Raw genomic sequence first — 19,135 nt, 5'->3', positions numbered from 1 at the left:
GGCTGTATCCCTCCAGTGTACACTATGTCCACACTGCGGTAGAGCAGCTCTGAAACTTTAATGCTAATTGATCCCAGTGAAGAAGTGCGGACACAGGTGTGTTGCCGCGGGCCCTGGCTCTAACATGGATGCCAAGGGATTCTAGGTAACTAAGGGGCTTATAGGCCAGGGCAGAAAGTGCCACTAGCCAGGATGCTAGTGACCCAATTCTTTTTTTTAATCAGCACAGGTTTGATGTGCACAGTATACACATCACTCAGAGTGAGAGAAAAAGTATAATGGGCCTTTTCAGCCACTTAGTCCCAGAAAGAAATGGCCCCAGGAAATAGATCTTCAAATAAAATTGTATTTTCTCAGTGAAACTCCTAAACTAAGTGTAATTAAAGATAAGACTAATAAAAATAAAAGCATATCTTTTTGTCAGAGATGGAATCTTGTCAAATTTGAATACCACAGCTGAATTTTTGTTGTTGTTTTTCCCTAAAATTCAAGTGTCTTTTGCAGAAAATGACTATATGAGAAAATATGTGAGAACTCGCAGTGTAATGCTCTTGTTTCTGTGCATACTCAATTTTAAGAAGTGTAGTACATGTGTGTTAGTTTTTGAACAAGTATGGTAATTGTGAGCCTTTGAGCCCCAGGAAAACCCACATCTAAATCAGACTCAAGCTGCTGTGTAAGTTTGCAGTCTTGATTGTGTGGGTGTGGGTGGGCGGTTGGATGTATCTGCTCCTGTGTGTGTGTTGGTCTGAAAAGAGACTTAGTGCTGCCAAGACACAGGTGTGCGGATTAGGTGTGATCTCTTCTCATATTCTCAGTAGTATATCTTATTTGATGGCTTTTCTGCCATGCAAATCTCATCAAAAACTAGCTAACAATAGCACCACGTTGACAGACGCCCAAGCATCTGGCGGGCCACCACTCTGAATGTTCAAACTGCTGTGAACAACCTGTCTCCAGAAAAGGAGAAATAACTAAGAAAGTAATTCAAGGACTTTGTTTGTGCTTACGTGTTTGTGGGTTTTTTGTTTGTGTGTGTGTGCTTGAAAGAGATGAGAGAGAAAGAGGAGGCGGAAAGGGGGAGGATAGTGCATGTTGATAGCCTCATAAATCATGAACGAGATAGTGCTGTATCTTAACCACTGTTGAGCCAGGTGATGGCATGATGATGATCTGAATGCAACTCTGCTTCTTCTGTTTCAGCTACCTCCAGCTACTTTGTTCCCTCACTCTGCTCAAAGATAGAGAGAGGCAGGGAGAGAGGAGAGAAATAACTTTGGCTGGTACAGGGCCCCATTAAAGTGTGATGAGTGGCCTCAGTGAGGGGCTCTGTGTACAGCACTTTATTCAGGAACGATCACTTATTTATAGGTGTTGGAATTGTGTTGTTTGCTTGTTTTATTGAAAACCTTGTGGGTAAAGTGGCGGCAGGCCGCCTGGCATGTGAGCGCCGCATCTCTGGAGGGCATCCCTGCAGAAAAATCTTCCTCCTTGATGAATAAGTGAAGGAGGTGGATAAATTTTTCATCCACACTGAATCCATTGTCGCTTGAGATGTCTGGTCTGTTGGTATGTGTAGTCATCTTGCTCCCGCTTCATCTGATGCCAGCGCATACACACACTCAGTCACACATATAAGCTCAAAATGTATACTCGCACACGTAGAAGCACATCCACCATCTAAGCTGTGGACGTCGAGGAGTTCGACAAAGAGTGCCTGAGAAATGTGGTGGAATATCGATGAGTTATTGTTCACTCTAAGTCATATCAGTGCAGACAGAGCAACATCTAGAAAGGGGAATAAATAGATTTTGAAGTTTAAGAGGTGATAATGTAATGGCAACCTATTCAAGTTATGGCTGGGAATGCCCCCACATTCCTGAACTGGAAAAGCAGAAGAAAACAGATGGATAGCTTTTGGTAAATTAAATTTAAAAAGAAAATTTCAAGTAACTTTATTCAAACTACAAAGAAGTCAGTCACACGGCTGCTGCTTTATACAGTACCACTATATACTTTGCATCTATCACCTCTACTTTAAGTTTTGCACACCAAAACGCACGTTGACAGCAGCACAAGAAAAACACAAGCAAAAACATGAAGGTAGCAAAGTGTAGCCCATCGCGGAGAAGCTTGTGGTGTTTTGTGTACATGAGGGAGCATCTCTCAGTATGAATGATTTATATTAAAAGAAAAAGTGAAAAGTCTTTCAGGAAGCACACCCGCACCCCCCATGTGAACAGACGGGAGCATCTTCACATGGCCAAATGGGTCTGATGGTGATCGCATGGAGGAAAGAGCGAGGCTGCTCACTGGCTGCAAAGCCTTCTGCGGTCTCCACCACTGCTCTCGCTGTGTGCTGGGACACTTCAAAAAGGGGATTAATAAATAAATAACACACAACACCATGTTTTATTAACTCGGGTAAGGCACGAGTGGGTAAAAGTCCTAGAGAATCCTGAGATTTGATGGAAGCTTGGATTGTTGCTGGAAAAAACTTTGCAGTTTTCTAGCATTCAGATTTTTTTAGAAGAACTCTGCATCCTTCTGGGCCATCATTCACCAACCTGGGCTATCGTTAAACACACACAGTTACGTTTATTTCATAATATGTGTTTTACAACATGTATGTAGGGTTGGAGCATTGGGGCAGCAGTCTGCACAGACTTCCCTTTCCCCAGCTTCCTCTTCCTGCTCATCTGGGGGGACAAAGACATTCCCAGGCTGTCTGAGAGATAATCTTTCCAGTGTGTCCTGGACTCACCCTGGGGTCTCATCTCAGTTGAACCTACATATAACATCTCACCTAAGAAACATCCAGAAGACACCAAGTTCAGATTCCCGAAGCAGAGCAGTAGCCTTACCTGCTGATCTGAGCAGATTTTTTTTACTGTTAGCTATTTTAGCCATGCATGTTTTTTATTTATATCCATTACATAACATATATCCATGTTTTTGTCAACACTTTTAATAAAAGGAGCGTTTTGCAATACAACACAGTAGGGCTGAAAATAACCTGACCACCATATGTTTAGCTATCCGGTCGTAAAGTCTGACATCACTAGCCGTGTCTGGGCCTAAACTCTGCTGCAGGTCCATATATCAAACGATCACTATGGCATTACTGAGAGTTGAAAAACTGTCTAAAGTTTTTCATCTTTAATAAAATGATCAGCGTTCTGCTCTACCAGGTGTAACAATTGAGTTTAACATCCAGGCATCCATGAAAACGGAATTTATGACATTTAATGGAGTTAGAAGTTAGCAGGAAGTTAGCTCGCTAGCTTCTATCTAAATACAATATAGCATGTCCTGACTGCGGGGTTTTGGAAACAAATTCAAACGTACAGCTCTGTTATCACTTCCAACATAAATGAAGACAGAAAACTAAACAGCAGTGACGTTTGTAGGGTTACTGAAGTTTGGCTAGCTGTAGCTAATGATATGCTACGTGACCGCTAGCGACACAGCTATGTTAGCATAATATAAACAAGCTAACTTTTTTTCCACTCGATAAAAGTTAACGTGAGTGTTCTCGGTGGTCAGGAACAAATGTAATCGCATGGCAGGATGCTGTAAAAGGACCAAACTTCAGCCAGGAGAACAACTGAGATAATCCATCCACAATACGAGGTTAGTCATTCATATACTGCTGCATGGGCTGGGCTGTAGTTACATCCTAAGGTTTTAAAAACTGAGCTTAAATAAATGATTAGCGGTAATAAAAGCCGAGGGAGGTCAACAGGGATCGCTGACTGTTTTAGGAGCTTTTTGAGATTAAATAGAAGAAAATACAAAACATTAAACATGTTAACAACACAAAAGCCATATTAAACGCAGACTACTTTAGGCCCGGAAGTAGGATTCGTCACGTCATCACTTAACGATCGGATAGAAAATGAGAAAGATAAAAGCGACACTTGAAAATGAAAAGGCTTGGAATTGGTAGATGTTTTCTGCATACATTATTCACATGATGCAGTTGTCAAAATAATTTTCCAATCTCTTGAAACTTGTCATCGACACTACCGTAAATTAATACTAACGATAAAAGCGACGTTTTGCTATCGACACAGCTGTCCTTCGCTTGTGTAGCTGGCCTCTCATTAAAGAAACCACCTGGTAACCTACCTCCTTCACCCACTATGTGGTTTGACAGAAATTCAAGACTATTCCTCGCTATATTTATGTGTACGCCTAGGGAGTTGTACTGCTTCCTTAACATGGCACAAACAGATGTTTGTTTCCATAACCCCCTTCTTGGAGTGAATGCAGGATGTTTTTATAGCTTGGCTTGTTTTATGAGTATTAATACTGTCAGCATGATGCTGAGATTCCACTTGTCAGGTGTTATCTCCACATCGCAAATGGATTAGTGAGAGTGCGTGACTGTGATAGCATGCACATGCCTGTTTGTGTATCATCGTGCGTGTGTGCGCTGCCAAACTTATTTGTGTTTCTGAGACTTTGTGTGCGAATTATGCACCTGTGAGCATGTGTGTTTGTGTGTCATCTTGAGCGCACTGTGAAGGTGTCATTGTGAAGCCTAAACCCTGTAAGCTGTCAGACAGTGAGAGATGCTGCACCTCTAAAGGGCATGCTTTCTGGGCCTTTCCTGTCTATTATAAGCCCTGCAACACTCATCAATGCTGTTGCAGTGCACCCTCATGTCCCTCAAGCAGCCGCAGAGAGAAGCCACCTTTCTAACTAGGAGAGCCCTTGCCTCTAAACTTCTCATACCCTTGTCTTCCATTTTGACATGATAAACGCAAGCAGCAGTAATGAGGCATCGGGTTGTCAGGGCATCCATTTTGTTTTGCTCAAAACTGAGTAGAAGTAAAAAATTCCTCCCCGATCTCCATTCTGAGACACAAAGTCACTTTTCTCTCGAAGCTCTTTGTCGCTTCACTTTTTGTTTCAAACTCACTCATTTTGACCCACGTGTTATATGAAGTCTTATGCAGGGGGAGGGGCTTTATAGGACATTATTATAGGACATATTCGTTCCACAGAGCCTTTTTGATTACACAGGGCAGTATGACGCCACCGGTGGTGCTAGCATTGCAGCTAAGATCGACTGCAGCGAGGCTAGCCAAAGATTGAGATGTGTCGTTATCTTGCCATCTGTAACAGTCACGCCTGGCGTCGTCAGAAACAGATCGCCTTGATACCAGCCACATCAAATCTCCAGTTTGCCAAGAGAAAATAGAATAAAACAATCTATCGATCTTGCCCCACCTCCCTGTGTATCAACACAATCCATCTGTGTTTATCAGGCTATCTGGCTTCCTATCTTTTGTTGTCTGCAGACAGGCATTCTTTTCTTCTCTTCTTTTATTTTCTTCCTTCCTCCTCCCACATTTGTTTGGTGATCCATCAGCCTATTTACCTTATCATGCTGCCAAACCATCCATTTACGCTCCCATCTGTCTGTCAAACTATATCTTAGCTTCCATTTGTCTAACTATCTCTCTGTCTACTCATTCACCTGTCAATCATGCAGCTTGCCTTGGCTGCCGCAGGTTCCAGCTGTTCATCTGGGTGAGGCTGTGTCTGACCTCGTCTGATTAGGAGACAGTTGGATAAAGTAATTAGATTTCTATCGCTTGATCTAAAGTTTTACACTGTATTAAATACACTGAAGTAGAATTTTAGCATAGAGTTTTAGCATCAGGGTTATTCAGCTAAACATATATGAACACTACTTATGGAGGATTGATATTTCAGTGCCTGAAATGTTTCCTAAATTTGTTTCAGGTAAGATATATACTTTAAAAAATCAAGTTTCAAATGCCCACTTTCATTAAATTTTACACAACATGTTTCGTGCAGACTGTTATCTTTGATCTACATAACTGCCGCTATAGAATCCAAATGGAAACAGGTCATTGCTTTGGATCAGTCCAGTTCAGATCAGGCCTCAGTGGAGCAAGCCGGCCACTGATGTCCGTGTAGTCAGGAGGTCTGGCCTCCCACAGAGGCCCAATCAGTCTTATAGGATCAGTGACTGCCCCCCCTAGGCACCAGAGTGCCTTGGCCTGATGGATTACTCTCTCCTGGCTCAGGCATGTGAAACCCAGGCCTTTGCTGTGGGCCCCATCTGTGCTCTCCATGGCTCCTGCATGCCTCATGGTCATAGTCTTGGGCTGCTGGTGAAGCCCCAAATGAATCTCAGTTTCAGTCCAGTGTGCATATTTTGCCACTTCTACCATGCCTCCATGCATGACTTGTGTAAAAGAAAGATTTAATTAGACCCACAAACATTTTTCAGATATTTTGTCAGAAACATAACATATATAGCATGCTTATTATTGAATGTATGACTTTTTCTCAAATGTAACATATTAGAAAAGTAAACATTTGGCAATGGCGTCAGGGTGGTTTGGGTTGATTGTGACTCTGTTTTCTGATATTTTATAAATGAAGATGTTGATTTACTAAGCATGTTATTACCAGAAATCAAATATTAAAATATTAAGGGATAAATTCACAAATCTGTTGCACCACCACAACATTAAAAAATATTTAAATCAAACACACAAACTGATTTGCTAATGTTTGTGACGCACAGTTCACTGCAAATGATGCTGATATTTAATGCCAGAAAGAAGATGTCTTATTTTATGTGCTTGATATTGCTACACATAGGAGACATGGAAATTTAAGAGCACGTGTTGGAAGAGTGAGACATTTCTCACAGCCAGGTGAAGATGTGACTACCAAACATTACCAAAACACCTAATTCTAAATTTGCTCAGTGAATTTAGTGATGACCTGAAACCTCACACCTAAGAAGTCATGCAAAACCAGTGGCAACAAAACTTCTTCGATGTTTGGCGTTGGGTTCTTTTTAACATGCTGTGGCTTCTGTGGCAGGAATTTCACAATCTGCACAACGGAGTTCAAAGTGAAAAAACTGAAGAACCAAGAGAACCGACTGATGTTGGCTGTGGACCCTATCCTAACCAGGCCTAATGCATTTACATTAATAACATTTAAAAACATGTTTTACCTTAATAAATTACACTTAAATGTAATTATAGTTATGATTTCAGGACCCAAGACATGGCACATGTTTTTTCACTAGGAGCTGGGCACTTAAAACAACTGATTTTAGTGGCGGACCTACACAAATTGAGACACGTGAGCTATAAAATCGCAGATTTCACACACGAGACCATGAAATGAGGCAAATTGAGCACAGAAAAATTGTGTTAGTAGTGTTAACGCCCCCAGTTGCAGAGTATAGAAATAAACTTTTGTCAATCAGGTATTTCCGGTTTGTTTTATACCCTGAAGTCATGTAAGTTGTCTTAATACAAAAATACGTGATGTCACATGATTTACAGTCCTGCATTGGAGTCTGTCAATTACTGAAGTCTGTTTCCTTCATAATAATCACAAGCATACAGTTAACGTGCACGTGTTTGATCTGTTATTATACACTTTTCTGATTACAATAACAAACTGCGCCTTTTCTGTCAGTAGATTACCCACAGCTTGCGACCTTGCTCTAAAATGCGCAGCTCTCGGCAGATTGGACATGTCATGTTAAAATGAACTGACTGCACCTGTGTTTAGAAAACAGTGCGACTCTCGTAAATCACCGGCAAAACTAACCACAATTATCGGTGGTATATGGGGATTGCTCTCACACGTTATTGTGCCCCATTTAGTAAATGTGGCCCTAAGTGTATGGATAGATTCAATTTTTAAATGAAGCGGAAATGCTCCTGCTCATTTTACTCAGATCGAGATGTTAAACATGGAAGCTGCACTGTATACTTACGTGTTGTGCCAAAGTAGGGAGATAATGTCAAAGTATAAAGTAAATTCAAACAGTAGTCACACAGGTGGGCAGTGCTTAGCAGTTTTAGGAATATGCTCTCAAGGATATTTGTTTTCTTTCATGGTTATACTTAGGTTTAAGCTTCCCTCCTGAAACGTGACTGCTGAGAGGACAATCATGAATGGGAGTTTTGCCTCAGGCACTGATCGATCGCAAAAGTGTTTTCATATAACTGATCATTTGGGCTGTGTTTGTCTGTGCATCCCAGAATGCTCAGAGGCACCGTCCCATGACTGAGGAGTCAAGTCCTGCAGAGATATTTTAAGGAGATTTTTGAACCTGAGGAGCCCAGTGAGGAAAGTGTACTACCCTTTGTCTGTGAGGCATGTTGCCTTTAGTCAAAAACCTAACAAATGTGAGCCAAGCTCCAAGAAGAAACATGGATTTTTTTAGGTTACCACACACATAAAGTTAAGTGCAGGTAGTGCAGACAGGTTTTATGTGCGCAAACACATGCAAAACCTCACGTCTTCTCTCTTGCTGTTTTGTCCCTGGTAGAGAGCTGTCAAGGTTTCACTGGTGAGAAGGCAAAGTAATATTAAAAATAAAAAAACATTCATTTATAAGCATGAGCAGTGATTTCCTGTACTCTCCTCAAAAATATTTTATGCTTTGCAATCAAGAGGCATTTCTCTTAGAGCAAGCTTCTCTCGGGCTAGTATGGGACAGTAAGTTCCTGCGTGTGCATTATGTTCTGCGTGGATGTACCACATTTACACACAGTATGCCCGACATTAAAAGCAGAAAAAATGCAAAGCGTAGAAAGCAGCAAAAGAGAGAGCTTCAACGATCCAAAATGGTGAGATTTCTCAGTGAAGGTGGACAGCACTGTTTTTGCAAAAGAGGATTTTAGAACTTAAGTGGCATCCTGGTAGTGAGAGTCGTGGGCTACTGGGAGAAAGAATGGCTGTATTCACTATCTGGGTCAGTCACTATTATTACCAAGCATGCACATCAAAGTACCCACAGAGATAGAGTGGTGATAGAGGCATGGAAAGATTAACCACATCCCTCTGCTGTCAAAAGCAATTGCATGTGTTATGACCACCTTGCTCTCTACGAACCTCTCTTCATTACTGTTTATCTCAACAGGCTCTGTTGAACTCACTTTGCTTTCAGATTCTGTATACAAACTGTCAAGCAGGAATGGGAACCCGTATACATGGTTGCCAGCTCTGAATGCTTTAAGATTAAGTGTTCATTTTAAGCCAGAACTCTGTGTTACTGCTTGGTTTGCTTCCTGTGCTTCCTGGGTGTTTAGAAATCACAAGTGGCCAGCTTTTTGTAGTAAACAGCGGAGGTAATGTCAGTAATAAGAGGGATTAAAAGGGGGGAGGGGAGTAGAACAAAGTGAGAGAAGAAAATTGGAAAAAGGATACAGGATGAAAAAGCACGGTGTACACTGGAAGGCTCCAAGAGATACAGAAAGTAGAAGAATTTCAGTATCTTGCCTCAGCGTGTTTATCTAGACCTGTCTCAGACATTTCCCTTTGTCATGCCAGTCTGATCGCCTTTGCCTGCTATGGCATGCTGAGAAAACACACCAAAACACATCAAGCACCAGATTGCAGCGCCCTCGCTCTCAGATCTCCTGACACTTGTACAGCCCACTCCTTTGGGTGTTACTTAACGGTAAAAAATGTATATTGCAGCACGGTGGCACGGTGGTTAGCACCGTTGCCTCACAGCACACCTGAGTTCAATTCCACCATCTGGCTGGGGTCTTTCTGTGTGGAATTTGCATGTTCTCCCTGTGTTTGCGTGGTCCTACCCGCCCCCGGGTACTCCGGCTTCCTTCCCATCATCCAAAGACAAGCAGTTTGTGGGGATAGGTTAACTGGAAACTCTGAATTGCCCATAGGTGTGAATGCGGGAGGGAATGTGAGTGCGAATGGTTGTCTGTGCATATTTGTTAGCCCTGCGACAGTCCAGGGTGTTCCCTGCCTCCCGCCCTAAGACAGCTGGGATAGGCTCCATCGCCCCCTGCAGCCCTGAAAAGGATAAGCGGAGGTGAATGGATGGATAAAAAGTCATAGATAAGAAGCTACTTTAAGCTGCTCCTGTATTCACAAGGTCGTCACCACAGCAGGTAGCTCAGCATGTTTGATTTGGCAGTTTTTTTAATGCCGGATGCACTTCCTGCCACAATCAAACCAGGGATCTTCCCCTTGATAGGCAAATGTGTAAATGGCTGCACTGTGGTGGATAACGTGTTGCATTTTGACTGTAAGGAAATACCTGCGTTCACAGTAGTGTGTGAAAATTTGTGAATGTCATTTGGGGCATTTGAAACACAAATAAACTGGATATATCAACACAGTTAACTGATTAACTAATTAAAAGATTAAATGTGAGTAGAATGTCTGGATTGTAACACTTTACCTATGGTTGCATCTTTTTTGGTCCATTTGCATGAAAGCTGATTGGTTTACACATTTTTGTTTTTCATGTAGCATTTCCTCTGAGTACAAATGAAAAATGCTGATAAGTATAGTGATGGAAATTCTACATTTTTATGGTTAAGTGTACATAAAGACAGATTTGAAAATGGACACCAAAAGTTGTTTGGTTTGCTTTTACAGCATTTATTATTAGTCCATTTAGTTTTCTTTTGTTTTTATATGTTTTGGGGGGTTTGGTACTCAGAACAACTCTGCAACAAAGTCATCTGCATCTGTTCAGCTTCTGTTACCAGAAGCAAGATGAACTTTGTTTTCTGCAAACTACAGTTGATATTCTCCGCTTGTGGCAACAAAAAAAGAAAAATCTTAACTACAGAAAATCTACTTTGGGAAGATCTTCATAGAGACACAGGAGAAACAAAGCTTGTTGCACCTTTAATCTTTTAATCTTCTACAATTCTCTGGTTTGTATACCTTTGAGCTGATTGTCGTAAATCATTGAGTGTCTGTAACATCACACAGGACACTGTGACACAATGTTTGTATTTTTTCACCTCATCACAGCTGCTCTCACCTTTTACTCAGCTGCACAATGTTTTCTTTCTTGCTCTTTATTTGTGGTGATTAGTCTTACCAGCGAACGAGGGGCTATGTTTGCCACCACTGTAGTTTTGCGATACCTGGGTCATAATTTTCAGTTAGAAGAAATAGCTTCTCTCACTCTGCATCCCATTTATATGCCGTATCTTGTTTCTGTGTACAGAGTTCCATTACTCTGTAGCTCGGAGGCTGGTAGAGGGGAGGGAGGCGGGAGGTAAAGGAGATGAAAAGGAGTGATAGAAGGCTGCGGCTGTTCCTGTTGCTGGTGCCGCAGACGCTTTCCCCCTCAGCAGAGAAGCAAACAACATGTTGATGTGCAGCAAGCAGAGATTTAATCACCTTTGCTATGTTTCAACTCATCAAAATATGAAGTGCGGAGCAACTCAGACAGGGAGAATTAGACAAAGGCAGTGACATGTCAGAGGCATCATGTCATCGCTAACTTATTTAACCAAAAAGAGAGTCGATGCAAAGCTATCACAACAGCTACCACAAGAGCTCCAGCTCCAGTCTTTACTCCAGATACTCTCCTGCTGAAGCTATTTACACAAAAGGCTGGTGATTATGAGCTTTTTATTGTGGCCTTGAATATGGGTCAGTGAACATGAGTGGCATGTTTAGATGTTGGGCAGTTGCTACCCAGACAGTATTTACCTAACATTGTCTAGTGCCTTCTAAGCCTTGTGGTTTTTACTGGGCTCAGAGTATCCGATGTGAAAACCATTTGGTGAATGAATGATGGCTTTTTCTACTTTAGCAGTGAACAGAACTGCATCATGATGTAATTCAGTGCAATTAGCCATTAACATAACACAACATCTGTCATATGAAGAAATGGCATCTCTCTGGAAGCCCTCCAAAGAGTCAGGAGAAGGTCGGAGTTGACTTTGCAGGCTTAAAAGGCCTCTGCTTTTCGCTGCTCTGTAATCTGGCGTCCTCTCCTCCTCCTATTACCCTTGTCTTATTCAGAGCCTCTCCCTTGTGGCAGGGATCATCATGATATACATGCAAGGATTTTCCTCTGCTAACACTAAAGGAACAATGTATTTCCCTCTGTTGGTGTGAGAGAGAAAAGGAGTGTGTGTGTGTGTGTGTGTGTGTGTGTGTGTGTGTGTGTGTGTGTGTGCGTGTGTGTGTGTGTGTGTGTGTGTCAGTGACATCCCCCTCCATCTGCCATCCATGGTGCTTTTAGTAACATTTTGAGAAACAGTGCCAGCCAGCATTTAATTAAGTTCTGGTATGCCAACATCTCCCTGTTGTAACATGGAATATCTCTTCTTTTGTCAATTTCTCTCCTGTTTCTGTGCTGCTCTGTGTCGGTCTTACTGTAACAGGGAAAGATGTCGCCTCTGGGAGAAGCAGGTAAAGAAGCCATCAAAACCAATGCAAGTAGAAAGAGTTGCAATCAGCGCACCAAAAGGAAAAAAAAAACTAGTTGTAGAGCATCTTTTGTGTGGATCTCTTCTCCTTTTCCCCAGTTTCACTTTGTTTCCCTCTCTTCCTGTATATGTGTGTATGTGAGCTTTCAATTCAGTAGAGGCTACTAGTAATGTTTCTCTCCCAGTAGAAATGGCTGCTGTTTGTTCAATTGTTGTGATAGATTGATGTGGGGTGGGAAAAGATGGGCTTTTATGCACCTGAACATAGGAACAGAAAAGTCTTTATGAGAAGCCAGTAGCTCTCCATTCAAGAATCGTCTGATGGGAGATGCATTTTGCTGGAAGTTTTTCTCTTTTTTTGCAAAGTCTTTCACGAACGCTTTCCAATATATTCAGGCAGTCAGGCAAGACACAAATACCCCCAAAAGGGCACTTGTTATTTGTTATTCCACAAAAATGCTGCCTCCAGTTTAGGGCAGTTTTCCTGTAGGGTTGCAACAAGTGGCCACCTTAATGGTTTCCATTCTTTTCAGTTTGCACAGAATACAAAATGACTCTTCAAATGCCCACCAACGGTTTGCACTTGTGATGTAGACAGTTCTCATATAATTAGCTATGCATCTGTACTTTAAATAATATTGTGGTTATCTGTAAATAGTCCTATAAACAGAGAGGACGGCTGAAGATCCATATTTTCCTGCCTGATGTATACTGGCTGGAATCCTGTTTCGACCACTGTGGCTTACTTTAAACTAATAACGTTGACTGTCTAAACCAAGTTGGTTGATGGTAAGTATCCTGAATGCAATGTGTAGAATGGCATCGCTCAAAAAATGGATATGATGCTCTATTAAAAGGAAAATCATATTTGTACTGCGAATTTAATTTTTCTTCCGATTTTAAAACGATTTTTTTTAGCTTGTCTTTCGTCATTTTACTCATCTAATAATTCATAATGCCTTCTTTAGACAGCCGCCTTTGATCCCTTTCACTATTGTTTTTCCCATTCCTATTTTCTATCCCATTTCCTATTTACAGTAATAGATGTAACCCAAGATGACCTCAGATCAGAGACAGTGGGTCTGTATTCTCCGAGCTCTGTTTTTCATGTTCTTCTGATAGAATGAGGGTTAAAGGGGACTGCTTGCGCAGAAATGAGGTTACAGCAATTGGGCTTGCAAATGATTGGCAGGGATAGATTGTGGATGATCTAGTTTTTTTTTTTCTTTTAAACTGTCCCCATTTTTGCTTTCTTTTTTGTGTAATGCTGCTTGTTATTTTGAAAAGAGGGAGCTTGTGTAAGTCATGCTTACAGAATAAAGCACAACTTGCGAACAGAAAAAACGAGTACATGAATAAGCAGTCGTGATGTGTTTGGATGCGCTGCCAGAACATGGTAGCTTTTGCAGTGGCCTATTGTATATGAATCTATGTTGTACTAAAATAATTTGAGAATGCAGGACCTTTATCTGTTTTCCTTAAACATCTTGAGCTGTCTTCCTTTCGGTCTCTTTCATCCCTCCCTCTTTCTCCCCCTCTCCTCCTGTGCACCATCTGCATGATGCTTTGTATCCAGTCTGAAGGAGTGCTTGCTGTTCTCCGCTGTGAATGTGGGAGTCGGTGTGGATCTTGCGTGTGAACGTGTTTGTGTATGTGTTCGTCGGCATCGCAGTCACTCTCAGCTCATTACCTGACATGATGGATGGTGCAAGTGCCATTAAACAACGCCCAGCCAGGGACGCCTGGCACCCTACAGCTGGCACTGAGTAATGGGCACATTGGCGACGGCACGCTTGGAAATACCAGGGAGTCCTGTGTGGGTGTGCCTGCAGTCAACTCCATGGCTATGCTTCCTGGTTCTGTTCAGCCCCACCTGCCACCTGGCTGCCCAGTAGATGCCATGGGCATTTCTGGGCAGCCATCGTTGGATAGCATAGGAGGCAGTGTTTGTATGACTCTGTCATAGAACTGGCAAGAGAAAAACCCAAAGTGTGACTGGCCTGCTTTCTGACCACAAGTGCTACAGTGGCATATTCTCTGTTACTAGCAGCGAATCATATCTGATTGAATTTTTTCTGCATATTTTGACTCATGTTGGTCTTTTTCTCATTGAAGTTTGGACTCTTAGGTTGATCCTTTTCATTTCTCAAAGGATCTTTCTAATGCTAAAGACCTACAACACAATGCTTCTGTCTGGGTGCTGTATTAGGGCCTTTGCTAGTTCACCAGACAAAAGCTTTTCTCGTGAAGCAGGAAGTGTTTAGTGCACTCGATGCAGCTGAAAACATTCAGTTCACAGTAATACAAGGTTGACATGTGAATGAACCGCATAGCTTCAAATAAACTCTAGAGTTCAGGTAAAAGTTGCAAAGGTATTGACAGTTGAACACCAGAGGACGTCTCTCTAATCTCCAGCACATTTTAGCCACTAAAGACAGTGAGGACACCACGTAGTTTGGCCATGGGCGGCTCTGCTATCACCTCCGTAGCAGCTTGTTGCAGTGCAGCTGTCCCCTGCAGGGAGGCCACGGTGGAAACGTGTCACGATGGAGAGAGCACACAGGCTTGAATGGAAAAAGGCCATATGTATACTATTTTTGTAGTGGTATTAGTTTTTGTGCGTGGTGCATTTACTTTGTGTAGTGTGCATTTGCTGCATCTGATGAGAGAATAGTTGAGGGGCTCTTGAGTGGAAGTCTGGATCAGGAGCTGAATAGAGTTACTATGACACCAGAGACAAGCACCTCCACTCCAGCAGCTTCTTCTGTTCCTCCCTCCTTCCCTGCTGCTCTGCTCTCAATCAGCCTGGATTTTCTTCACGTCGTTTCTCCTCTGTCTTTGATTTGGTTGAGCTCCTGTGCTAGTATGAATCAATGTACCAGCGCTTTCATGTTCCTTCTGATTCTCACATTTTGTATTTTTATTCTTTGTCTTCCTGTTTTTTTTAACCAGACAACCGTCGTGCAGTCCTGGAAAGATCTCGCTCACGGCACAACGCAAATCACCAAGCTCGATGATCACCTGCGCCTACTATAAGACGCTAGATAAGTGCCAAAGAGGGCTGCGAGGAGGAGACCTAGAAGACATCTGAAAGAGGGACAGACCACCCCTTACTGTGGCACATACACAAACTCCAAGGAATCCCACATACACACAGCACCAAGTACAGAACAAACAAGCCTAAAGAAACTACACAGAACTGAAGAATCATTTTCATCAGACGTTTTACATATTTATTCAAGAATTGTTCATCACTTTAAATGTTTGTCCTCTCTAGCTGGTTTGATATTAAAAACAATACATTTTAAGGTTACTGCAGAGAAATGAAACGTTTTGATTGTTTGAAAATCCATTTTCATTCTTGCAAGTCTAAGCCTTCCACTTAAATCCTTCTGTAATCAAAATACTTCACACTCAGATTTGACGTGAAACATGTATTGAACATTGCAGCGTACTGAAGAAAGAACTAATGCCAAGAAGGACTGCAGAGTCGTTCATTCCCGTGAACATACCACACACCCTTTATTTTGCAAACAAGCAGCGGGGCAGCTGTCCTCTAAATGGAAAACAGGGATTTAACACCCGTGTTGGCAAGCCTTCAACCTGCTGATGTTTTCTCGAGCAGCTCCCCAAGCTCTTATCAAAGAGGGAGTAGTTGTTTAAAATTTCTTACTGCCAGTACCTCCTTCAACCAACATCAAGACAGTTTTCACAACAGCCAGTTGTCTCCGTAAATCAGCTCATTGCATATACCACAAAGCCACAAGAGCTGGCCCCCGTCTGTACCGATATTTCAGAGCTTGTGACTCATGGATTTTGAAACTGTAATCTCCATTTTGACAAGATGCATTTTATTTTTAGTTGTGTAATATCTAACTTTGCCTTTGGGTGCTGATCTGTCCCAAGGTCGCTTTTGCTTCTAACATGAGAGACTGACACATTTTTAAATGCATCTAACTGCCTGGAGGAGCTAACATGAACTTTTTGACCTTTCCTGTGATCAGGTGTTCAGCAAGGGAAAAAAACGACAACATTACCATCATTTTATTATTAATCTGTTTGAAATACAATAAAGGCACAGGCCGAAAATTAATCTATCTGTAAACTAGCAGTAAAAAGGTTTGCACTTTGTCTTTCATTTGGTTTTTAAACACTGGAATCTCCAGAAAAAGAAAGAAAGAAATTATGGAAAAATTTTGAACCAGGTTAAAATAACAAGTGTTTATGTAAGCAACCTGTTGTAGTAGTTACTGAAAGGCAGTGCTGTCACCAGTGCCTGACGTAGGACTCGTCTCTATGACTACAAAACAAAAACGAGGCTTGCAATCTAACATGTGGTTAACTTTGTGAAAGGGTCCGTTTTATCCCAAATGTTGACCTTTTCCCAAACCTAACTGAAAAACATAATATATATTTGGTGGAACATGAGACATGATTTTATATAAATATGTAAAAACCCTCGTAGGTTCCAAAACATTTAAATTCATCTGACTGAATGTATGAGGTCAAGCAGGGTTTTAAGACCACCAAGAGGTGGGATTTGTGTAATTCTTCTACCTGGACAAACTCCTCCAAACAGCCACCTGGTGTGTGGCGTTTGTGTACGTGATAGTTGAAACTTTGCTGTGAGCTTGTTTCTCTGTATGGGCTCACTGTCACACAGTTTCACGTGAACTATTTATTCATGTATTCATGCCTAGGGTGGCCCTTGTTCCCTTACTTCCCTAAACTGTAAGCAGATGCTACTAAAAACAACCGCTGAATCCACATGGAGACCGGGCACGAGCAGAATTCTCGACTGAGGGGCACAGTAGACAAGATGATCCTTGTCTTGGAAAGCGAGTCTCCAAACGCCCTCCGATTCCCCAGCACTAAGGGCACGAGCAATCATTTTACCTTAAGACAGGTTACCATACTAATAACAGAACTCAGCTGTAGGCTTTGTGTGTCTGTGTGTGTCTGTGTGGGGCAATCGTCTGTGTGCACCATGCCAGCTCAGTAATCGGAACAGGAACTCGGGCAAAATAGGATTCCATGTGCTCGACTCCTGGGCTGAATAGATGGAGATTTTTTTCATTTAAACAATCTGCCAGTGCAGCTTATGATGTGTCTGTTTCACGATGCCTCCTCTCCCAGCCTGCGCACTTCTAAAAATGCAATTTTACACATCATCTCGGCTCAAGGTGCACCCACAATACTCTGAGACGTCTGCATATTTAATTCTCCTCTGAATATAAGGTTTGAGCAGTCATACAGAGAAAGCAGAGAGAATGAGGTTTCTGCATTGATGGCAGTTTTAAAGACGTGTTGCACACAGCGCAGAGATTGCAGTGATTTTTCTTCCCTTTCTAGTAGAAACTTGCCCTTTGCCCTCAGCACAGTTTCAAGCAATTAATAACAGCTATTGTTTTATCAGTCGTCCAACTACAGTGATATTTAGTGCTTTATGATTGGATACTGTGTATGCTAAAACAACAAGTGGTTTGCGGTCAGCAGTAACAGTATGTTTTTCTCACAAAATTTGACTGAATTATTCTTTTTTTTGCTCATTTTAAACAACTTTCTTCCACATTTGCCAAGTGTTTGTTTAGCTTTTTTTCTCTAAACTATAAAAAAAGACTGTACAGACAAAAGCTTTTCTAAAACTGTAATTGTTATTTCAACTTTGATCCAATTAAGTCATTCAGAGTAGGAAATTTGATGTTATTATGATAGTCAAGTGTTATTTCTTATCAAAACACTGGTGCATCTTTTTAGAGATGTCATTTAAAAATCTGTTTTGTAATGATTCTGATGTGCACCGTGCTGAGCTAAGCGCTACACTGTTTGCCATTATAGAAGTTCCAGATCATCAGTGTTCACCTTGAATACGTTTGGTGTTTTTGAATGATAACAATGAGTGAAAACAAGACGCTTCTACAACGACAACATTTCCATCGTCCCTGTGAGTGATTCATGTGTTTCTCCCCCACACCATCTCGTAGAATATTCAGAATAATGTGTTTTTTCCTAGAAGAATAGTAGAGAGTCCATTGACAATGAACCCGAATTGGTCTGCCGTGTTATTGTAGAAATCAGCATATCGGCCCATCCTCTTACTGGTTGTTACTAACAAACCTCAGCTGATGGTGTTCTCATTGTAATGGTAAGAATGGCGAGGCAGGGGTATAAAGGTAAAGGTGCCATTTCTCTGCAGTGGCAAGTGATTAAATGAAAAGTTTGAAATGTTACTTACACTCACTGACTGCGCACTTTACCTCACAAGTTATTCTGCTCAGGCGGAGAAAGATTTGTTTAAGATTCGTAAATACAACATTGCCACTAACAGAGTGAACTATTTGCAAAGCATTTCTTTTGGTAAATAGTTCCCAGCTGCCACATATCCAGTTCTTTCCGACTTTGTTAGCGCTTACTATTGATTTGTGGAAGAACAATTGTGGCTGAATCAACAAACAATGTTCATAACTGTTGACAAACCCTGTCCAACCATGGTGTGTAAGCTGCCATATCCCTGCCTACCTTTCTTGTTGTCACCGAGTTTTATTGTCATAAGAAACATTTATATTTGTAACATTTTAAGTTTATTTGTATCCTTAGAAACATGAAGCAGCAAAATGGTTATGCACACTGTCCTTCCATAAACTATGTAATGGAATATGATACTAAATAATAACCACTTTGTTATATAAACAAATTTCTGTGCGCGTCTTTGTCTCTTCTTCTTTTGCCAGTAGTTTTTTTGTATTCACACGTCACAAGTATTTCTTGATCAAGTCTTCACCTTTTGTCTTGCTGTGTACTTGGGTCTAAAATTACATCTTCGGTTCATTTTATAGCACGGCAGAAGATACCTGCTCCTCTGACTTATGGACAGAGCTTACAGAGAGCTCCAGGTTTTAGTACAT

General features: G+C 41.5%; 1 protein-coding gene across 4 annotated transcripts in view; it reads left to right on the top strand.

Annotated features, from left to right (window-relative positions):
* diaph2 (diaphanous-related formin 2) overlaps positions 1 to 18,932 on the top strand; it is a 356,357-nt gene extending 337,425 nt beyond the window's left edge. For 3 of the 4 annotated variants that reach the window (XM_026146184.1, XM_026146200.1, XM_026146194.1), the window contains one exon: positions 15,183 to 15,307. In XM_026146184.1, the coding sequence (XP_026001969.1) occupies positions 15,183 to 15,247 (65 nt within the window). In that variant the 3' untranslated portion in view covers positions 15,248 to 15,307. Of the gene's footprint in view, positions 1 to 12,185; positions 12,214 to 15,182 lie in introns of all 4 variants that reach the window. The other variant, XM_026146176.1, reaches the window with a different exon arrangement.
* The last annotated feature ends 203 nt before the right edge of the window (positions 18,933 to 19,135 follow it).

This window comes from Astatotilapia calliptera, chromosome 2, assembly GCF_900246225.1.
Source record: "Astatotilapia calliptera chromosome 2, fAstCal1.2, whole genome shotgun sequence".
Lineage (NCBI taxonomy): Eukaryota > Metazoa > Chordata > Actinopteri > Cichliformes > Cichlidae > Astatotilapia > Astatotilapia calliptera.
This window is presented reverse-complemented; position numbering and strand designations above follow the sequence as displayed.